We start from the raw sequence: 23,534 nt of genomic DNA, 5'->3' as shown, positions 1-23,534 counted from the left end.
GAAAGGTAAGTGTATGTGCTGGTAAGGGCTTACCTTAAGGTGGTCAGGGAAGGCCTTTCTAATAAGATGATCTTTGAGCAGAAACACAGAATAAGAGTAAAGGGACCAAGTTGTGCTGTTTCCTCTGCCTGGAATCTTCTTCTCCCTAAATAAAGGTTTTGAGGCAGCAACTATGGTTAGAAACAGCATGGAGGCCAGTGTAAGTAGATCAGAGCAAACAAGTGGGATAATGGTAGGAAATATGAGATATAGCTGAGGGTTGCATTGTGTATGACCTTGAAGGCCGTCGTAAGGAATTTGACTTTACTCTGAGATAGGAAGCTATTGGAGATTTTTGAGAAGAGTGACACGGTCTCACTTGTATGTTAAATAGATCACTCTGGCTGTGAAATTGAGAATAGATGGTAGAGGAGGGGGCAGAAGCAAGAAGAACATTAGGAAGCTCTTGCAGCGAGAGATGCTGGTGTCTTGGATTGGGGGCTGTCGCAGTAAAAGTAGAGCAAAGCGGTCAAGTTCTGGATCTGTTTTGAAGATGGTCAGTAGGATTTGCTGATAGATGTGGGAGGTGAGAGAAATAGATTTGATTCTCCCAGATTATAGGCATGAGGAACTAGAAGGATGGAGTAGTCATTTTCTGAGATGGAGAAGCCTGGAGGAGGAGTAGGTTGGAGGGATTTATGAGTTCTTTTTGCACACGTTTGGTTTGAGATATCTAATACATGGTCAGAGATGTTGAGTAGACAGTTAACTACATAATTCTGGAGTTGGGGAGGGTGGTCTGGGTCCGAGATACACACTTAGGAGTCTTAAGGCTAGAGATGCTATTCAAAGCCCTGTGATTGGTTGAGATCACCCGAGGAAAGCAAATGTAGATAGATGTGCAAAGACCAAGCCTTGGGGAATCCCAGAATTGAAAGGTTGTGGAAATGAGATGGAGCTAAAAAGGAATCTGAGAAGAGAGTGCTGGTGAGGTCAAGAGGAGAGCAGAGTGGTATCTTGGAAGTCAAATGCAGACTCTTTAAAGCAGGAGAGCATAGTCTGCTGTGTCTCATGCTGCAAGTTAAATGAAGCCAGGATGTGGCAATGCAGTGGCTGATGGTGTCTTTAACCAGAGCTGTTTTGGTGGAATGATGGGGTAATGAAAGTCTGATTCGAGTGAGTTTAAGACAGGGACAGAATTGGAAGCAGATTTTAACAAAGCTTTCAAGATGGACTGATGTAAAGGGGAACAGAAGTGGGTGATGGCCGAAGGAGAGTATGTAAACAAGACAGCTATTTTTCTTTCTTTTCAAGATGGGAAATATGGGATATTTTACATATATATGGAGAGAGATTGGTGATGAGAGAGTGGGAGAGTGGTGAAATGATATGCTTCACTAAGTGAGGATGGATGCCTTAGATAGAAGCACTGACAGATGTAAGTGTAGGCTAGTCGATGTGGTGAGAATGTAGAAGTTTCTTTAAAATTATATATGTATATATATATGTATATATATATTTTTTTTTTCTTCAGTGAAGTAAGATGCAAGAACAACAGTCAGGAATGAGGATGGGGAGGCAGTGATGGTTTGAGAAGAGAGGAAATATGAATTAGGACAGTGGGAGTGTGAATAGATTAGGAGAATGTATATACTTCTTTACATTTTACACACATTCTTTTACTTAGTCCTTTAGGTAATCTTCAGAGTATATTTGGTCAGTAAAGCCCCAAATTGAAAATACTGGAGTTCCCGTCGTGGCGCAGTGGTTAACGAATCCGACTAAGAACCATGAGGTTGCGGGTTCGATCCCTGCCCTTGCTCAGTGGGTTAACAATCCGGCGTTGCCGTGAGCTGTGATGTAGGTTGCAGACGCGGCTCGGATCCTGCATTGCTGTGGCTGTGGCGTAGGCCAGCAGCTACAGCTCCAATTTGACCCCTAGCCTGGGAACCTCCATATGCTGTGGGAGCAACCCTAGAAAAGGCAAAAAGACCAAAAAATAAATAAATAAAAAAAAACGAAACTACTGAGGCTCATGTAAATTACTACCATTAGAGCTTTTATGGGGGAGGGTTGTGGCTGCAGTGTGCGGTGGCTTGATTGATCTTACTTCCCAGACCAGGGATTGAACCACTAAATCACCAGGGAACTCCCAAGGTATATTACTCTTGAGTGTTTAAAATTCTAGTTCTAGTTAGATGATTTTCATTATTTTAAAGCAGTGCTCCTTACCAGATTCCAAGGTTTGTCTTCCCAGATTTTTAAGTATGACTGTAGCATAAATTTCTTACGAAATTTACCCAGAATTTACCTATGGCCTGTGCTCTTTTATATTGGATTGCCAGTATATGGGCTAGAAGTTATTATTATTATTAGGGTCCTAGATTTGAAAAAAGGTAGCACAAGATTAACTTAATCATAAAACCTGCTGAATTGCACAAAGTAGAAAAATTAGCAGTTTCTTTAACATTAGCAGCCTATTTTTCCCTTTTGGATATATATCAAAGCCATTTTATTCCTGTGTTGACCAGTTTTGTCTGAGGGCATATTTTTTTTTGGTGTGTAGCCTCTGTGCTCTGACCTTCAGTACTGGAATATATTCTTGCTCAGTAGCCTGGTGAGCTGACATGACCTCTCTTGGTCATGTCATCTTTTGTAATAGCCAACAAGTGGAAACAACCCAAATGTCCATTACCTGGTGAATGGATAAGTAAATTTGATATGTCCATAGTGGAATACTATTCAGCAATAAAAGTACTATTCAGTATGTACTGATACTTGCTGCCACATGCTTGAACCCAGAAAACATTATGCCAAATGAAAGAAGCTAGTTACAAAAGACCATATCTTGTGTGATTCCATTTATATGAAATGACCAGAACAGGCAAGTCTAAAAAAGACAAAGTAGATTTGTGGTAGCCTAGGGATGGAGGAGTTTGGGAGAAATGGTGAGTGACTGGTAATGGATATAAGATTTCTTTTGGTGGTGAAGAAAATGTTCTAAAATTGATTGTAGTAATAGTTGCATAATTCTGAGAATATACTAAAAACCGTTGAAATATACCATTTCAATGGGTGAATTTTATGGGCTTGTGATTTATGTCTTAATTAAAACTCTTATTTTTAAAAATGCCTCTGCATCATCTACTTCAGAGAAAACTGTTCTGATTTTATTATTATTGTTTTTTTGGCTGCCTCATGGCCTGTGGAGTTCCCAGGCCAGGGATTGGATCTGAGCCACAGTTGTGACCTGGGCTGCAGCTGCGGCAATGCTGGATTCTTAACCCACTGTGCCAGGCCGGGGATCAAACCTGCATCCCAGTACTTCCAAGACGCCGCTGATCCTGTTGTGCCACGTTGGGAACTCCTGACTAAATTACTTTTATCTTTATTCAGTTTACCATTTATTTACCTTTTCCAAGTTTGTGTTGCATTTTTCTGGTATCTTCTTATTGTCAAAAGTAAACAGAAGGATGTAGCTGTGTACTTTTTTGTGGAGGAGTATCATCAAGAGAAGCCTGGATAGCTGTACCTTTTATTCTTACTGAGTGATGTTACCTGATAGAATCATCAGAACCTGGCCCTTGAGTCATTTCAGAAATTATCTTATCAGGTCCTAGACGTGGCCAGACCTGAGTTGTTCTGTTAATAGACTCTGAAGAAGCTGAAATGTATCAGCATCATGTTAAGTTTAATGAGAAACATTAGGCAGACTAAATAATCAATTGGCCCAGCTGTTATAATCTCCGTTTTTGAAAAAGAGCCATATTATGATCACTATTTTCCTTTTTTTTTCCTTTTTAGGGCTGCACCCGTGGCATTTGGAGGTTCCCAGGCTAAGGGCCTAATCAGAGCTATAGCCGCCGGCCTACACCAGAGCCACAGCAGTGCCAGATCCGAGCCTCTTCTTCGATCTACACCACAGCTCATGGCAACGCCGAATCCTTAACCCCCTGAGCAAGGCCAGGGATCGAACCTTAACCTCATGATTCCTAGTTGGATTCGTTTCTGCTGTGCCACGACAGGAACTCTAATGATCATTATTTTCTTGATGGCCGTGAAATCATCACAAGTTCATAGTTTAATGGCATTTGCAGTGATAACCCAAGGTATTCTATCTCTTAGAAGATTATAATTATTCTTAGGATTTGATATATTGAGTTTCTGAACTGAGACATCTTTTTTCGTAATAGGGCTAGATTTCTCTGCCAGTAATTGAATTTTCAACTTAAAAAGGTAAATAAAAATAAAATGAGGCAAAATGTTCCATTAATAGTCATCTGCTTTTCTGAGTGACAGTATTTCACTATGTTCTTATTTAAACCATCTACTGGTAACATTCTTTTTGAGTTCTCTATCAAAAGGCCCACAAACCATTCAGAGTTCAGTTTATCCACTTAAAACAATTTTTTCCCCAGCTTACCCACTTTACCTTATGTTTTATATGTGTTTCAAGGTTTTAGAAAAGTAAAAAGGACTTGGTCTTAATGAATATTAAGATAAATTGTATTAAAGGCATATGACACAAAGAAAAACATGGTGTTTTATATATAGATTGCCTTTGTTACCTCAGCCTCAATTTTCGGGCTTCTTTGTGGTGGATTTGATACTTGCTTTCTAATTGTGAGTTGTGATTTATAGAGTGGTAAACAACAGGTTTAGTTATACCAGTAGACATGTTTAATGTGTGCCTTGCCTATCTACAAAAGTACAAAAGATGACTATTCTCTGCTCTGTCCTTAGCATCATTGCATTATAGGGGTTCAGAGGGTAGTCAAGGTAGATGAAAAAAGAAGTGGAAGAATTTCCCTTAGGAGTAGAACAGATTTATTTTAAGAGTAGTCCATAAATCAGAATTCTTGCTATTATCATTTATATACAAAAGTGTATTTAACCCAGAGGAATAATTTGAGAGTCAATTAAGCTATTAACCAGAAAATGAATCTTTCTTTATTGCTGATAGATGGATATATTATTATTCTTTCTTGCATAGTTTGATTTTTAAATTTTATTGTATTGTAAGATTGGCCAATAGAACTCTGACATCTCTGACAGTTTTATCTAGATTATAAATCCTTAGGATTTTGGGAGTTCCCGTCATGGCTCAGTGGTTAATGAATCCAACTAGGAACCATGAGGTTGCGGGTTTGATCCCTGGCCTGGCTCAGTGGGTTAAGGTTCTGGCGTTTCTGTGAGCTGTGGTGTAGGTTGCAGACGCGGCTCAGATCCCTCCATGCTGTGGCTCTGGTGTAGGCCGGTGGCTACAGCTCTGATTCGACCCCTAGCCTGGGAACCTCCATATGCCGTGGGATCGGCCCAAGAAATAGCAAAAAGACAAAAAAATAATAATAATAATTAAATAAATAAATATTTCAGGAGCTCCCGTCATGGCTCAGTGGTTAATGAATCCGACTAGGAACTGTGAGTTTGTGGGTTCGATCCCTGGCCTTGCTTTGTCGGTTGGGGATCCCACATTGCCGTGAGCTGTGGTGTAGGTCGCAGACACGGCTCGATTCCCACGTTGCTGTGGCTGTGGTATAGGCCGGCGGCTACAGCTCCAATTGGACCCCTAGCCTGGGAAGCTCCATGTGGCTGTGGCCCTAGAAAGACAAAAAAGACAAAAAAACAAAACAAAATATTTCAAAATAATCATAAAGCTCGTAGACACAGTTGTAGATCTTTTATTTTTATTTTATCTATTTTTTTGCCACACTTGCAGCATGCAGACTTTCCAGGGCCAGGGATCAAACCTGTGCCACGACAGTGACATCACCAGATCCTTAACTTACTGAGCCACCAGGGAACTCTGTGTTCTTTTAGTCTTCATAAGTCGTTGGGATTCAAATTAGTACGTAATTAAATATAACTAATGAATCTTATACTTTACTCTGAACTTTCAAAACTACATTTTGCTTTGAATCTTTTAAAAGTACAGATTAGTGTATAATCTTTAGAAACTCTTGTTCCCATTTTCCTGCTTCCTGCTTAGACTTCTGTTCTTCAAGACCTATTTCAAACCCACATTCCTTTGATGCTTTCCTTTGTGTGATTCAACCTGTGTTGAAATGACTTATTTGAGAAATGTTTACTGAGTGTGTTTTCTCTGCTGTATTCTGCATATATAATAGCAAAAAAGGGTGAGACCTTCTGTCTTCTTTGTGATATTGTGAATATGTAAGATCAGTAATTTAGTCTAACCTTTTTCTTTCAACAGCACAATCTAGCATTTGTCTATTTGAATAAAATTCATGTGTGTACATCTACACACTGAGCTAGTTTTGTCAAAAGAATGAAGGCCTTTTATAACTATGTTTTAAGGGTTCTTTTATGCCTCTAGCATCTCCCCATGACACCTACTTGTTCTTAACAAGTACTTGTGGATTAAGAGTCTACTGAATCTTGGAGTTCCCACTGTGGCACAACAGGATCAGCAGTGTCTTGGGAGCGCTGGGGTGCAGGTTCAATCCCTGGCATGGCCCAGTGGGTTAAGCTGTTGCTGCAGCTATGGCTTACTTTGCACCTGTGGCTTGGATCTGATTGATCCCTGGCTCTGGAACTCCATATGCCACCCCCCCCCCAACAAAAGCATCTACTGAATCTTAAATAGTAATTATAGCAAAGATGTTCAGGAGTAGAGTCACTGGACAGATCTCAGATCTGTAGTGGAAGACAACTTGTTTATTATCCTTTGAATTTATTCTGATCAGAAGAGCTGTAGGGAGAAGATGAGTAGTCTTTCTTTCCATTGGTTTAACTGCTTGAGTCTAGGGCTTTGGTTCTCAGCTTTGGCCATGTATTCGATTCACCTGGGGGGCTTTAAAAACTGCTGATGCCTGTGTCCCCTCTCCAGAGTTTTTGATTTAATGGGTATGGCATCTGGCCAGGACAAATTGTAATGTGCAGCCAAGATTGAGAACTGCTGCCTTAGAGATAATGACCTCACTCTCAGTTAAAAGAAATTAGCAGAAGCCTTATTTTTTTGTAACTGTATAAAATATGTATACTGAGAGAGCCTGGGAACAGTGCCATCCCAATAGTAATGGCAAACCCATAGCTCATTGTGGGAGTTCTGACTGGTTAAGTCTGGGAAAATTAGAGCATCAAAATAAGTAATTATAGTAGTGGGTTGTAACCCATTGAATAAAATAGGAATTCATTAATCGGTACTCACATAGGTAAGTAAATGAATAAATTGAAATTGGATTATTCATACTTTCAAATTGAAATCCCACAAAATGCTTAATTTCAAAGGAGAAAGGAGAAACTTAGAGAAATCCGCCAGATCCATGCTAATCAAGTAATCAAAGTGAACATTATCAGTAATGGAACAAGTCAAAATTTTGTGCCACTTGATAGCATATACTGAGAAAAAAAATCACTTATTAAACATTTATCCTAAAGATTTATAACCTGGATCTAATTATGAGGAAACGTCAGATCCACACCGAGGGACAGTCTACAAATAACTGGACTGTAATAGAAATCAATAAATTATACAATGCGGTCTTTGGAATTTGAGCCTTTTGCCATAAAAGACATTATCAGTATAATTGGCCAAACTTACAGTCTAGGGCTTAGGATGGTGGAGGAATATCAGTGTTTATTTCCTGATCTTGATGATTATATTGGGGCTATGTAGGAGAATACTCTTGTTTGTAGGAAATAGGAAGCATGCAGTTATTTGGAAAATTACTCTCAAGGCAAAAGTATTTATTGTACTGTTCGTATAACTTCTAAGTTTGAGGATAACTATAATTGTTTGATTCCTTTGAAATTAGAGAACTGTGCTGCCTCTCTTAGAATGTTAATTTTCTTGTGGAAAAGTCATGTGAAGTAGCAACATAATTGATCATTTACCAAATAAAGCTCTTCAAGTGCTAGAATGCTTTTTATCTGTTTTGATGTGTTCTATATGCTTCTGCCTTTTATTTATCTGTTTAAAATTTTATTCAGGTATAGTTGACTTGCAATGTTGTATTAGTTTTAGGAGTACAGCAAAATGATTTAGTTATAAATATACAAATATCCATTCTTCTTTCCTGTATAGGTTATTACAGAATATTGAGTAGACTTCCCTGTGCTATACAGTAGGTCCTTATTAATTATTTTATATACAGTAGTGTGTGTATTTTATAGTCATCCTCCCAATTTATCCCTTACCCCTTATCCCTTTATCCTTTATCATCCTCCACCATGATTTCCCTAATGGTAGGTAACCTGAAATTTGATTTTGAAATCTGTGAGTTTATTTCTGTTTTATAAGTAAGCTCTTTTGTTCTTTTCTGCCTTGAAAGGCAGAATGTCTTGTCTGTTTTGGATAACAAATATCCTCAATATTTTTTGTTGTCTTCTGAAATAGTACCCAGGTCTAGATCCATGCTTAGTCTTTGGGAGTTTTGTTTTATTTGGGTCTTATCTTTCAATGTCTGGTTTTCAGTTGTGCTCATGTCATGGTGCACATATTTAATAATTTGCCAGTTCTCTTTCTCGTGTATTAAAGTCTCGAAAACAAGGCTTGTGCTTTCTCCTTGTGCTTAATTATTTATTTTGGCCAGGGATGGAACCTGCGCCACCACAGCGACAATGCCAAATCCTTAACCCTGGACCACCAGGAACTCCCACACTTCTTCCCCTTTCTTGGCTGCCCGTGGCATATGGAATTCTCAGGCCAGGGATCAGACCTGAACCATAGTTGTGACCAAAGCCACAGCTGTGGCAACACGGGATCCTTAACCCAACTCTGCCAGGCCAGGGATTGAACCTGTGTCCCAGGGCTTCCAAGACGCTGCCAATTGTGTTGCATCACAGAGGGAACTCCTACTTTTTCCTTTTTTAAATGTCATGTTAATAAAAACTCAAATTTATAGATATTTTATCATAGCAATGTTGTATTCATAACAACATTTTAAATTCAATTCAGGATTATGGCTGGATTTCAGAGAGTTCTTAAAAATGAAGAGTTACTATAAATAGGTGATTCCTTTGTCATTTTACAAACTATTCTTAGAATATCAGATGAAATCAGATAAATTTTAAAGAAAACCACTCATATTTTTTGTTTTTAATTTCAGAGCTCCAGAGATTATATTGGGGTTGCCATTTTGTGAAGCCATAGACATGTGGTCATTGGGATGTGTGATTGCAGAATTATTCCTTGGATGGCCTCTCTACCCAGGAGCCTTGGAGTATGACCAGGTAAGTAGAATGTAAAGAAAAATAACAGACTTATAGGAAGGCATTCCCACAGTATACAATACATAGGAAACTTTTTTTGGAATAAAATAGCAAAACCTGAGACCTTACAGAATTTAAATTCAGGATCTCAAAAACAGTTTGATTTTTAAAGTGTTTTCATAAACAAAGCTATAATCCACAGGCCTGAAAGCCAGTTTTATAAAACTCTTGGTAGAATTTTTTAAATCGTTTTTATGCTATAGCTACATAAAGGGCTCGACTGTCCGTTTAAATAATAGCGCTTTGGGTGACAAACTTTGATAATGGATGAAATGTCAGCCTCTCCCAAGGAATAAAAGGCATCGTAACTCCTGATCTTGAACCAATAACCTCTCTTGGTCTTAAGTACCTTAGTCACTTGAACCCACTTTAGTATTTTAAGCTGTTTTGATTGTGCTAGGAGTCTAGCTTAGCATTATTTAAATGACTCGCAGTAGAATCCAGCAAATCACCTCATTACACACTTTTCATGATAGTTTGCAGGTATGTTCATTGGTCTAAGTTGTTAGATAATATTGTTTGCTGTTTTCTTGGTTTTTATATCCAGATTCTTTTTTTGGAGTAATTGTTATTCAGTCTTATTTGAAAGAGTTTCATGGGCTCTTCCTTTTTAGAGAGAGATATAGTCAACTTATATTTTAGTGGAAAATGTTAGTCAAAATTAACAATGGTTACATAAATTTTGTCTGGCTTATATTTTTATTTAAATTAGAAACTAACTTTTAAGCATGACAAAATAGAAAATAGAACATTTTAAAGCACACATGATGTAACTGTAACAAAATGCCTGATTTTTAGGGTACCGCTTTCTGTATTAAAAGGGATAGAAGAGGTAGTTAGTTAATTTGGTGACTTAAATTTGCTGAGACAACTCTAAAAGTTATTTAATATTATTAGATTTGATGTTATTGTTACGTTTACTCTTATCCTCTTCCAGTGTCTTTCCACCCATAAAGCTTCTCTTTGAAGCCATGTTTTTAAATACTCTCCTACCTTCCCTCTCCATGGTCAGCATACCTCTTAAAAGACTGTTTCTTTAAATATTTCCATACTTCCTATTCCTAGTTTCCTTCATCTTTTAACCCAACCATTAACTTTGATGATACTAGTTTTGAAAGAATTAGTGATCTAATCGGAGAGTCCCGTACTCTCTTAGCCGTGGGTACCTGTCAAATGCAGTAATCATATCTTTGGCTTTGTGGACTATAGTTGATGACATGCATGGTACTATGGAGCGGGACACCATCTAGTGGCAATTCCAGGTCGATTTGCTATTGTGTTCTGGATTTGAGCTTTACAGTTCTAGTCTTGTACAACTTATGTTGCTACTGAAAAGGACCCTAAAGATCGTCTAGTTACTACCTCTTCCCATTTTATAAAGGAGAAAACTGAGGCTCAGGAAAATGACTTGTCAGAAGTCACAATAGTAATTTAAGACCAAGTCCTGATCAAAACACAGTTTTTCTAAAGTTTATTAAGATTTTTTTTTTTTTTTAACTGAGAGCAGGTGTGGAGTTCCCGTCGTGGCGCAGTGGTTAACGAATCCGACTAGGAACCATGAGGTTTCAGGTTCGATCCCTGGCCTTGCTCAGTGGGTTAAGGATCTGGCGTTGCCGTGAGCTGTGGTGCAGGTCGCAGATGCAGCTCGGATCCCACCTTGCTGTTGCTGTGGCTCTGGCATAGGCTGGCGGCTACAGCTCTGATTCGACCCCTAGCCTGGGAACCTCCATATGCCACGGGCATGGCCCCAGAAAAAGGCAAAAAGACAAAATAAATAAATAAATAAATAAACTGAGAGCAGGTGTTATCTGATCCAGATTAACAATATTATAATATATTTAGGATGTATATTACTCATATAGCATCACAGTTGGAGTTATCAATTCATTGTTTTAAAAGTTATCTTCTGGAGTTCCCATCGTGGCGCAGTGGTTAACGAATCCGACTAGGAACCATGAGGTTGTAGGTTCGGTCCCTGCCCTTGCTCAGTGGGTTAACGATTCGGCGTTGCCGTGAGCTGTGGTGTAGGTTGCAGACGCGGCTCGGATCCCGTGTTGCTGTGGCTCTGGCGTAGGCCGGCGGCTACAGCTCCGATTCGACCCCTAGCCTGGGAACCTCCATATGCCGCGGGAGCGGCCCAAGAAATAGCAACAGCAACAACAACAACAACTACAACAACAAAAGACAAAAAGACAAAAAAAAAAGTTATCTTCTAAGATACGTGAATGGGAGCAAATAGAAGTGATGATGTATGTTTTGGCTCCAATCTTAGACTTATACATAACACTCATTATCAAGTCTAGTGCTTACTGAGTAGGTTTTGATACACGTCTTCTTTAAAGATAAGAGATGTCCCTTCTCTTCCTGATTTTTAAAGTTTTTTTTAATCCTAAATTGTTTTTGGACTCTGAAATGCTTTTTTTTAATCTGTTAAAATGTTCATGTAGTGAGTTTTTTGGGTTTTTTTTATTACTTTAGTCTATTAATGTTGAATTTCATAAATTTTCTTCAATTCCCTGGATTATGATCATCTAATTAGAATATGAAAGGGCCATCAGCAGGGTATGCCTCTCTCTATTGTTTCCTATTCTAGTCATCAGCTGCTGTGATATACTAGGATACCCACTTGAGGTATTGTGGCTATTTTATTTTTTAACTTATTATTTCCCTTACAGTGGGCAGTAGTATCATTACTAATTAATACTTACTCAGCTCTTTTTTGTGCCAGGAACAGTACTTAACACTTTAATTAACTCATTTAATGTTCACAGCAACCCTGTGAGGTTTTACAGATGAGGAAGCCAAGGTGGGGGGAAGTTTAATAATTTGCCCAAGAATCCAACACAGGCAATCTGAATCCAGAAACTATGCTATTAGCAGTAGGCCCCCTCATGGATAATGATATTTTGAAGGCAATGAAAGAGTCCAACTAAACCCTGCCCCAGTCTGCCCTGGCTCCCTGACACTGGCCCTCTTCCACATTCCACCTCCGCCCTTCCATTCACAGTCTGCTATTGCTTAGAGATCAAGAGAGTTTTCACGGGAGGTTTTTTTTTTTCTCCTCTTTTGGCTGTCCCATGGCTTATGGAATTCCTGGGCCAGGGATCAAATCCTAGCCACAGTTGTGACAACACTGGATCCTTTAACATCTTTGCCAGACCAGGGATTGAACCTGTGTCCTAGCACTGCAGAGACACTGCTGATCCCATTGCACCATAGCGGAAACTCCGGTTTTCACAGCCTTTATATAGTTTTTAGATTTATCAACCTCCATTGATATTCTGTCTCCAGATTTGAGTTCTAAGGGAGGATCCAGCAGACCATGCTAGTTCTCCTGTGATAACATTTTATACAAATATTTATCTCTGAGAATGTATTTATACAAGGTAGTCATTCTTCTGTTTTGTTTTTATTAATAACAATTACATTGCTTTTAAACAAGAGGAATGTTTTTGTTTTGTTTTGTTTTGTTTTGTTGTTGTTGTTGTTTTTTAATGGCATATGGCAGTTCCTAGACCAGGGATTGAATTTGAGCTGCATTTGCAACCTAAGTGGGATCCTTTAACCCACTGCAGCGGGCTGGGGAGTTAACCCATGCTTCTGCAGCAACCCAAGCCACTGAAGTTAGGTTCTTAACCCACTATGCCACAGCAGGAACTCCAACAGGAGTGTTTTTATATTATAAATGTGTCAGTATTATTTAAAGGGTGGAATCCTCGCCTCCTGGGAGCAGTTTCTCAGGGCTACCTGAGATACTGTCTCCTGGGCTTAAGCCCTAATTTTTCCCCAAATAAAACTTAACTCTCAACTTAAATAAAAATAAAAAGAGTGGAAGCTCAGCCAATTAATTTAGAAATTCAACACGAATACAAAAATTATATCTTTTATATCTCTAGCAACAACTTCAAAATATTTTGATGAAGGAAAATGTGAGAAAAGAGTGTGTGTGTGGCTGGGTCACTTTGCTGTACAGTGTAAAATTGATAGAATACTATAAACCAACTATAATGGAAAAAATAAAAATCATAAAAAAGTATACATTTAAAATTGGTAGAACCAAAAAAAAAAAAAAAGAAGAAATAAGACAAACCCACAATCACAATTAGAGGTTTAAGGCACATTTCTTTCAGTAATTGATAAAGTAGATAGAAAAAAATCAGTAAGAATATAGAGGATTTGAACATGTGATTAACAAGTTGACCTAGTGATAGAGCACTACACTCAATACTACACACAAAACTGCTGAAGACATCTTTTCAAGTGCACATGGAACATTTACAGAAATGAAGACTTCCAGTGATGGGCGGGATCAAGATGGCTGAGGAGTAAGACATGATGCTCACCTTCTGAAAAACAGCAAAAAAACCTATCTACATGTGGAATGATTCACACAGACTATTTACTGAACACTGGCAGAAGGCTTTAAGCCTCCAAAAAGTGCAAGAAACCCCTCACATAACTGGGTAGAACAACAACAAAAAAGAGCGGGAAAGAGAAGAGAGAAAAAAGGAATCAGGACATGACCAGCACTCCTGAGAGGAGCTGTGAAAGAGGAAAAGAAGCCGCACCCTGGGAGGCCATCTAACTGACAGGGAGATCTGCCAAGATGGCGTGACCTCAAAGCCTCCTAGAAAAGCGCAGCAGCTGGAATGAGGAGGGCAAAGCAAAGAGAGAGCTGCACAAACAATCAGTACCACCACCCCTGGACACCATAGCCTGAGATGCTCTGGCAGGGCCTGTATGATAAGACTCAGGCTCCAGAGATCAGTTCTGGAGAGAGGACTAAGGCTGGCTGTGAAGAGACAGCCTCAGGGGCTATGGAGCCATGTGCCATGGGCTGGGGAGTGGTGTGCCACAGTCTAGGGATCCTGGGAGAAGGTATGGGCCCACAGAGAAGAAAGGTGTCATTGTTGGGGGAGGACAAGAAGAGGAGCAGTGGGACTAGGCTGCACATGCCTGGGCTCTTGGGTGATGGGGTGTCTATTGTGCAGGCTACAGGCAGTGGGATGCCTCTCTCATGGGCTATGGGAGGTGGGGCCCCTCTTATGTAGGCTATGGGCGGTGGCAGCAAACCACTATAGCCATCTCAGACTCCAGAGGTGGGTGTGGCCTGCCACCACTAGGGAACCATGAACAGGCACCAACTGTGGCCCCAGTCACCTCGGGTCAGCACAGAGGAGGACACTGCAACCAAGTGCCAACCGTTGTTGCTCTCACTCCCCCGGGAACACACATGCTCTGCTGCTGCCACTGCCAAACACTCTGGGCACTGCCTACACCTGCCTAAGGATCACTGCCACTTGCCAGGGCCCTGCAACTAGGAGCAACCTGTGCTACCTCCCTGTGGGTCCTTGGCACTGTCAAGGCCCTGACAACCAGACACTGGCTACTAGCCCTGCCCATTGCTTCCATTTTCCTGGAAGCAGCCGGAGGCCATATACCAGCACACCCCATATTAAGGGGATAACAGCCTGCACACACTGAGGAAAGATACAGCAAACATCTAAACCAAAAGAAACCCTCACGCCAAAAAAAAAAGGCCCTCACTAACTACCCAGGGATGCTCTTATATATAAATAGTCCTCTAAAGTAGTTGTTTTCCCTAAACTCACAGAATAAACAAAACAAAATGAAGAAGCTCAGGAACCATTCCCAGTTAAAAGAACAGGAGAATTCATCCAAAGGAGCAAACAGTGAAACAGACCTCTGCAGTCTAACAGACACTGAGTTCAGTAAGGAGATGATGAAAATACTAAAGGAATTAAGAGTGAATGTGAAGGAATTAAGAGTGGATATGAGCCATAATACAGATTACTTTAGAAAGGATCTAGAAAATATAAGGAGGAGCCAAGAAAAATTAACATTCATTTGCAAAGACATAAACTGAGTTAAAGTCACTGAAGAGCAGAATGGATAAGATAAATGCAGAGGAACAAATTAGTGACTGGCAGGATAGAATAATGGAAGTCACCCAATCAGGACAGCAGGCAGAAAACCAAATAAAAAACATGAAAGCAATGTAAGAGATCTATGGGACATAAAGTGGGCCAATCTACACATAATAGGGATTCCAGAAGGGGAAGAAAAAGAAAAGGGAATTGAAAATATATTTGAAGAAATTATGGCTTAAAACTTTCCAAATCTAAAGGAAACAGATATCAAGATACAGGAAGAACAGAGGGCTCCAAAGAAGCCCAAACAGGCCCACACCAAGACATATTATAATAAAGTGGCAAAAATTAAAGAGAGGATTCTAAAGGCAGCAAGAGAAAAAAGTTAATTATAAGGGAACCCCAATAAGGCTATCACCCGATTTTTCTAAAGAAACACTATAGGCCAGAAGAGCGTGGCAAGTTCTTTTTTTATAATTTTTATTTTTTTCCATAATAGCTGATTACAGTGTTCTGTCAATTTTCTATTGCACAGCAAAGTGACCCAGTCATACACACGTGTACATTCTTTTTTCTCACATTGTCATGCTCCATCACAAGTGACCAGACACAGTTCCCAGTGCTATTACAGCAGGATCCCATTGCTTATCCATTCCAGAGGCAATAGTTTGCATCTGTTAACCCCAAATTCCTGCGCCATCCCACTTCCTCCCCCTCCCCCTTGGTGGCCACAAGTCTGTTCTCCATGTCCATGATCCTCTTTTCTGTGAAAATGTTTCTTTATGCCATATATTAGATTCCAAATATAAGTGAAATCATATGTTATTTGTCTGTCTCTTTCTGACTTACTTCACTTAGTATGAGAATCTCCAGTTCCATCCATGTTGCTGCAAATGGCATTATTTTGTTCTTTTTATGGCTGAGTAGTATTCCATTGTGTGTGCGCGTGTGTGTGTGTGTGTGTGTATTTGTGTGTACACACCACATCTTCTAAGTCCAGTTGTCTGTCGATGGACATTTAGGTTGTTTCTATGTCTTGGCTATTGTGACTAGTGCTGCAATGAACATGTGGGTGCATATGTCTTTTTCAAGGAAAGTTTTGTCCGGATATATGCCCAAGAGTGGGGTTGGTAGGTCATATGGTAGTTCTATGTATAGTTCCCAAGGTACCTCCATACTGTTTTCCATACTGGTTGTACCAATTTACATTCCCACCAACAGTGCAGGAGGGTTCCCTTTTCTCCACACCCTCTGAACATTTGTTATTTGTGGACTTATTAATGATGGCCATTCTGACTGGTGTGAGGGGGTATCTCATAGTGGTTTTGATTTGCATTTCTCTTATAGTCAGCGATGTTGAGCATTTTTTCATGTATTTGTTGGCCATCTGTATATCTTCTTTGGAGAAATGTCTATTCAGGTCTTTTGCCCATTTTTCCATTGGGTTGTTGGCTTTTTTGCTGTTGAGTTGTATAAGTTGCTCATATATTTTAGAGATTAAGCCCTTGTCAGTTGCATCCTTTGAAACTATTTTCTCCCATTCTGTAAGTTGTCTTTTTGGTTTTTTTATGGTTTCCTTTGCTGTGCAAAAGCTTGTCAATTTGATGAGGTCCCATTGGTTTATTTTTGCTCTTATTTCTGTTGCTTTGGGAGACTGGCCTCAGAAGACATTTTTAAGGTTGATATCAGAGAATATTTTGCCTATGGTTCTCTTCTAGGAGTTTGGTGTTGTCTTGTCTTACATTTAAATCTTTAAGCCATTTTGAGTTTATTTTTGTGCATGGTGTGAGGCTGTGTTCCAGTTTCATTGATTTACATGTGGCTGTCCAGTTTTTCCAGCACCACTTGCTGGAAAAAGTGTCTTTTCCCGTTTTATATTCTTGCCTCCTTTGTTGAAGATTAATTGACTTTAGGTATCTGGGTTTATTTCTGGGTTCTCTATTCTGTTCCTTTGGTCCGTCTGTATGTTTTGGTACTAGCACCACGCTGTCTTGATGACTGTGGCTTTGTAATATTGCCTGAAGTCTGGGAGAGTTATGCCTCCTGCTTGGTTTTTGTTCCTCGGGATTGCTTTGGCAATTCTGGGTCTTTTTTGTGGTTCCATATAAATTTTTGGATTGTTTGTTCTAGTTCTGTGAAAAATTTCATGGGTAATTTGATAGGGATTGCATTGCATCTGTAGATTGCTTTGGGCAGTATGGACATTTTTACAATATTAATTTGTCCAATCCAGGAGCATGGGATATCTTTCCGTTTCTTTGCATCCTCTTTAATTAACTTGATTAATGCTTTATAGTTCTCAGCATATGAGTCTTTGATCTCCTTGGTCAGGTTTATTCCCAGGTATTTGATTTTTGGGGTGCAATTTTAAAAGGTATTGTATTTTTGTATTCCTTTTCTAATATTTCATTGTTAGTATATAGAAATGTGACTCGTTTCTGAATGTTAATCTTATATCCTGCTACTTTGCTGAATTTGTTGATCAGTTCAAGTAGTTTTGCAGTTGAGTCCTTAGGGTTTTCTGCATATAGTGTCATGTCATCCGCATACAATGACAATTTTACCTCTTCTCTTCCAATTTGGATACCTTTTATTTCTTTATTTTCTTTATTTCTTTGTTTCTATTTATTTTATTTGTCTGATTGCTATGGCTAGGACTTCCAATACCATGTTGAATGAAAGTGGTGAGAATGGGCATCCTTGTCTTGCTCCAGATTTTAGTGGGAAGGCTTTCAGCTTTTCTCCATTGAGTATTATATTGGCTGTGGGTTTGTCATAAATGGCTTTTATTATGTTAAGGTATGTTCCCTTTATACCCACTTTGATAAGAGTTTTTACCATGAATGGATGTTGGATTTTGTCAAATGCTTTTTCTGCATCTATTGAGATGATCATTGGTTTTTGACTTTTCTTTGGTTAATGAGGTGTGTGACATTGATTGATTTGCATATGTTGAACCATCCTTGTGAACATGGCATGAATCCCAGTTGGTCATGGTGTATGATCTTTTTATTTATTTTTTTATTTCTATTTTTTTGTCTTTTTGCCATTTCTTGGGCCGCTCCCGCAGCATATGGAGATTCCCAGGCTAGGGGTCTAATCAGAGCTGTAGCTTCCAGCCTACGCCAGAACCACAGCAACTCAGGATCCGAGCCACATCTGCGACCTACACCACAGCTAACGGCAACGTTGGATCCTCAACCCACTGAGCAAGGGCAGGGATCGAACCTGCAACCTCAAGGTTCCTAGTCGGATTCATTAACCACTGGTGCGCCACGACGGGAACTCCATATGATCTTTTTATATGTTGTTGGATTTGGTTGGCTAAAATTTTGTTGATAATTTTTGCATCTATATTCATCAGAGATACTGACCTATAGTTTTCTTTTTTGGTAGTATCTTTGTCTGGTTTTGGTATTAGGGTGATGGTGCCATCATAGAATGTCTTTGGGGGTGTTCCTTCATCTTCAACCTTTTGGAAAAGTTTAAGGAGGATGGGTATAAGTTCCTCTTTGTATGTTTGGTAGAATTTGCTCGCGAAGCCATCTGGTCCTGGACTTTTGTTTGTAGGGAGTGTGTTTATTACATATTCAATTTCCTTTCAAGCAGTCCGTCTGTTCAGTTGATCTGTTTCTTCTTGATTTTTCTTCTTGATAGCCTGGGAACCTCCATATGCCACGGGTGCAGCCCTAAAAAGACAAAAAACAAAAATTAAAAAAAAATAAAAAGGTGCCACAAGAGAACTCCCTAAGTACTTTTGTCTGTTCTGATTCTAACTTGCTACTCAGAATTTCTGCTCACTCTTAACTCAGATTTTGTTAACATGGCCATCAAATCTAGCTCTACATTATAACCCTTCAGCTCATCCTCCAACAGTATTTAGAATTTCATAGTTCATATTTCTGACAATGTGATTTTTTTTTTAATCTTAATTCTAGTTGAGGTTTGAAGGCAAATGTATGAATTTTTTTTCTTAATTATTTATTTATTTTTTGGGGTCTTTTTAGGACCGCACCCATGGCACATGGAGGTTCTCGGGTTGAATTGGAGCTGTAGCCACCAGCCTATGCCACAGCCACCACAATGTCAGATCCAAGCTGTGTCTGTGACCTACACCATAGCTCATAGCAACGCTGGATCAGATTTGTTTCTACTGAGCCATGACAGGAACTCCTGAATTGTTTTTGAGTCAGGTCCTTAAGCTTCATCTGTTGGGGACAGGAGAAGCATATAGATGGAACAGATTCTCTTTAAATGACTGGCAGGCATCCTGACCAAAAATAAACTTGCAACTTCATTTGCCACTTCATTTTTTTTTTTTTTTTCAGTGCCATCCCAATGTCTTGGGTACATTAATTGCTCTAATGTGCCCTTTTAGCCCTTTGTTTTCTTCTTCATAATGGCACTTCTAGTTTAATTGCTATTATGTGCTTCAGTATTTTTCTGTTCTACTGAATTAATGCTGTTTGAAGTTTGGCACCGTATTTTATTCTTCTGTAGATATTTAGCATCTGACGCATAATGATGCTCTGTGTATGTTGAAGTTGAGTTGTTGAATGCCTTTCCTGCCATCTGAGGCACCCAGGTCCTAAGCTCTTAGTACTTTTCATTTTCTGTTTCCATAAAACAAGGAACTCAGGTACTTGGGGGGATTGTGGGGTGAGGGGAAGACATTGTACTTTAATGAAATGAAACTAATTTGTAAGATGGAGATTTTAGTTATTTCATGTAAAATTGGGGGACGCATGGTCTTAATGGGCAACTGACAAGTAAAAATGTAATTGTATATAGTGTTATAAATCATTAAAATTTTTACCTTCTAGGTACGAAGGTAGCATGGAAGATAATTGCCTCTTCTTTTTCCTTTATTTTTTTAAAAATTTTTATTGGCATATAGTTGATTTATAATGTTCTCTGTTTTGGATGATTAGGCATACTTTACAGGGGAGAATTCCTTTTTTGTCTTTTTAGGGCCACACCCATGGCATATGAAGTTCCCAGGCTATGGGTCAAATCGAAGGTGTAGGTGCCAGCTTATGCCATAGCCACAGTGACTTGGGATCTGAGCCATGTCTGCAACCTACGCTACAGCTCATGGCAATGCCGTGTCTTTAACCCACTGAGCTAGCCCAGGGATTGAACCTGCATTCTCATGGATACTAGCTGGGTTTGTTACCACTGAGCCAGATCGGGAACCCCCATAGGAGAATTTCTTGAACTGGGTCTTAAAGAAGAAACAGAAAAAGTTTGTCATGTAGATTTGGTGAAGTGGCAGAGAAGGGAGTGAGGAGGGAGGAGGACAGGGACATTGATTGATAAGTAGGAGTTGAGAGCAAACAAGAAAGAGAAACTAGCCTAGGCAAAGTTTAGCTTGGTGCTGGATGGGGCTGGATTCAGGAGTATAAAGAGCTGAAAAAGATAAAGCTGGAGGGCCCCTCTGCCATGATTAGAGATTTGGAATCCATTGTGTAGGCAGTAAAGTAGTTTTACACAGGGGAGTAACAGTAAGATTTGCATTTTAGCAAAATGGCTGTTAGCAATTTCTTGTTCTTAGCAATATGAATAATGAATTGGGGGTGAGTGGATGGGGTCCTTAGGAAGAAGGCACTTGGACTGATGAGGAGGACTGTGAGATTGTATAGCTCATAACTGAAGAAAACCTCAAAGAGCGATGGAGAGAGTGACAGTTATGAAAAATACTAATGTGGTAAAATGGTTAGGGTTTTAGATGTTGGGAGGAGGGTGATGAGGGAATGGGACTTGTCTGACATAAATTTCAGGTATCTGATGTGGGCAGTTGGATGGTGGTAGTGTTCACCAAAGTGGGGAATGCATGAGGATTAACAGTTTTAAGGGAAAATCTGTTTAGGGTATGTTCACTTTGAGGTTCCTAAAGGCCTGCCAGATGGAGAGTTTCAGTAAGCAGTTGGAGCTACAGCTCTAGAGCTAGAGATAAATATTTAGATACAGAAACAGAGATAAAACTGTGGGCACTTGGACCTTGTAGAGGGAAAGAAGACAGTTAAAATTCTGGAATGCAGTGCCATGCAACAAATGGAGGAAGGCATTCAAAGAGTGTCTAGAAGTAGGAAGAGAACTAGAAAAAAATGAGGTGGAAATGGACGTTATAAGTCAGTAGAGTTTTTAAGTAAGACGATAATGGCCAATAGTGTCAAAGAAAGATAAGGATTTAATATGTGACTATTATTGTGTCAGTTATTAACAGGATATTACTTATCTTAGTACCATATTGTAAGAGTAACAGTAAAATTCTTTTTTTCTTTTTTTTCCTTTTTTTGGCATATGGAGGTTCCCAGGCTAGGGGTCTAATCAGAGCTACAGCTGCTTGCCTACACCACAGCCATAGCAATGCCACAGCAACACTGGATCCGAGCTGTGTCTGTGACCTACACCACCGCTCATGACAGTGCTAGATCCTTAACCCACTGAGCAAGGCCAGGGATCGAACCCTCAACCTCATGATTCCTGGTTGGAATCGTTTCCATTGTGCCATGATGGGAACGTCCAGTAGTAAAATTCTTACTGTTGTGTGTTGAAGTTAGAATGGGAGTTAAAATATAGGCCACTATTTTAAGACTTTTAACTGAGTAAGAAAGTCATTTAAAATAGTTAAAGGAGTTGGGTATTATTTTTTGTTTTTAGGCTGGAAGATACTAAACATACTTGTAGATTGAGGGCAAAGATCTCATAGAGAGAAAAGAATAGATCATGCAGAAGAAGATGGACTGATTGTTTCTGAGGTTTAAAAAAGAACACTGGGAGTTCCTTTGTGATGCAGCAATTCATGGATCCAGCATTGTCACTGCAGCAGCTTGGGTCACTGCTGTGGCACAGGTTCCACCCCTGACTTGGGAACTCCACATGCCACGGGTGCCACACAACCCCCCACCCCCAAGAAAAGAAAGAAACATTGTGTTCACAAACGCAGTTTAAAGGAGTCAGTCCTCTGTTTATTCCTTGTGCTTCGGAGTTACTGAGTTGGGGAATGTGTGAGGGCTAGCTGTATATATATACCAGGCTCTATCAGGGGTGTACATGAAAGGAAACAAAAAGTTCTTCCTTTTATGAAACATATTCTGCTGCAGGATGGAGTAAGAAAAAAAGGATGTAAATGTACAGAATATCAGATGGTAAAAAGAACAGCAGAAAAAATTCAACAGAGTAAGGAGAGAGAGAGGTACCAAGGAGGGGAGAGCTTGTTCTGGGGGAAGAATGTTCAGCCAGTCATATGAATGCCAATGATGTAGACACGTCCCATCCACTGCTCCCGTAGTCCTACTTCACCACCTTAAGTCAGCTTGTCATTAAGTCAAGCAACTTGTCAAAATTTTCTGCATAAATTTCTCCAGTGGTTTCCCACTATTACCTCTTGGAATAAAAGAGTAACTGTTTTATAATTTATTTTTTAGATTCGATACATTTCTCAGACTCAAGGATTACCAGGAGAACAGTTGTTAAATGTGGGCACAAAATCCACAAGATTTTTTTGCAGAGAAACAGATATCTCTCATTCTGGTTGGAGATTAAAGGTAATTCATTTAAAAAATATTTAGAAAATCCAGGGCATGGATAATACCCTCTGTGCCTGTTTTTATTTTATTGCATTCTTTCTTATTTTGAAATTTTGTTTTTGACCCTCTTACCCTCAAGGAGGAGAGTCCTTTCTTAATACCTTAGGCTCGTTCTCTAACCTGGCAACACAGTTATTAACTTAAAAATCTTATGTTTATCATTTTGTGTTGTATATCTCTCTTACACAGTTCTACATTTATTAAGCTTTATAGGACAGGGATTAACCACTTACTGCATAACCCAAGTACCTAATTTATTCGTATGATCAGTAAATCCTTAATGATTAACTTTATAATTATAATTTTGTTAAGGAGTTTATTACATATGTAATTTTTTATTTATTTATTTACTTATTTTTGCTTTTTAGGGCTGTGCCAGCGGCATATGGAGGTTCCCATGCTAGGGGTCCAATCGGAGCTAGAGCTGCTGGCCTACGCCACAGCCAGTGAAACACCAGATCTGAGCTGCACCTGCAACCTACACCACAGCTCACAGCAATGCCAGATCCTCAACCCACTGAGTGAGGCCAAGGATCGAACCTGCAACCTCATGAATCCTAGTCAGATTCATTTCCACTATGCTATGACGGGAACTCTCATATGTAATATTTTTTTACCTGAACCAAGTTCTTTTCATTTTTTGTGTACTTGTAAAAAATTGTTGTTTTGGAAATTCCTGGGCCAGGGATCAAACCCATGCTACCAGCAGTAACCAAAGCCACAGCAGTGACAGCACTGGCTCCTTAACCTCTTGAGCCACCAGAGAACTCCAATGATTTACATTTTTGATAGTTGTTCTTTTGAAACTCCTACTCGCCTTAGAATGTTCAATATATTA

General features: G+C 39.4%; 1 protein-coding gene across 8 annotated transcripts in view; it reads left to right on the top strand.

The window, feature by feature from the left end:
• The window catches only part of HIPK3 (homeodomain interacting protein kinase 3), a 107,930-nt gene that overhangs the window by 68,728 nt on the left and 15,668 nt on the right, over positions 1 to 23,534 (top strand). For all 8 annotated transcript variants that reach the window (XM_047776038.1, XM_047776035.1, XM_047776041.1 and 5 more), the window contains 2 exons: positions 9,051 to 9,174; positions 22,535 to 22,654. In XM_047776038.1, coding sequence (XP_047631994.1) covers positions 9,051 to 9,174; positions 22,535 to 22,654 — 244 coding nt within the window. The remainder of the gene's footprint in view (positions 1 to 9,050; positions 9,175 to 22,534; positions 22,655 to 23,534) is intronic.

The sequence above is a fragment of the Phacochoerus africanus genome, chromosome 4 (genome assembly GCF_016906955.1).
Source record: "Phacochoerus africanus isolate WHEZ1 chromosome 4, ROS_Pafr_v1, whole genome shotgun sequence".
In the NCBI taxonomy this organism is placed as follows: domain Eukaryota; kingdom Metazoa; phylum Chordata; class Mammalia; order Artiodactyla; family Suidae; genus Phacochoerus; species Phacochoerus africanus.
Note: the sequence above shows the minus strand (reverse complement) of the source record. Positions and strands in the feature narration are given on the sequence as shown.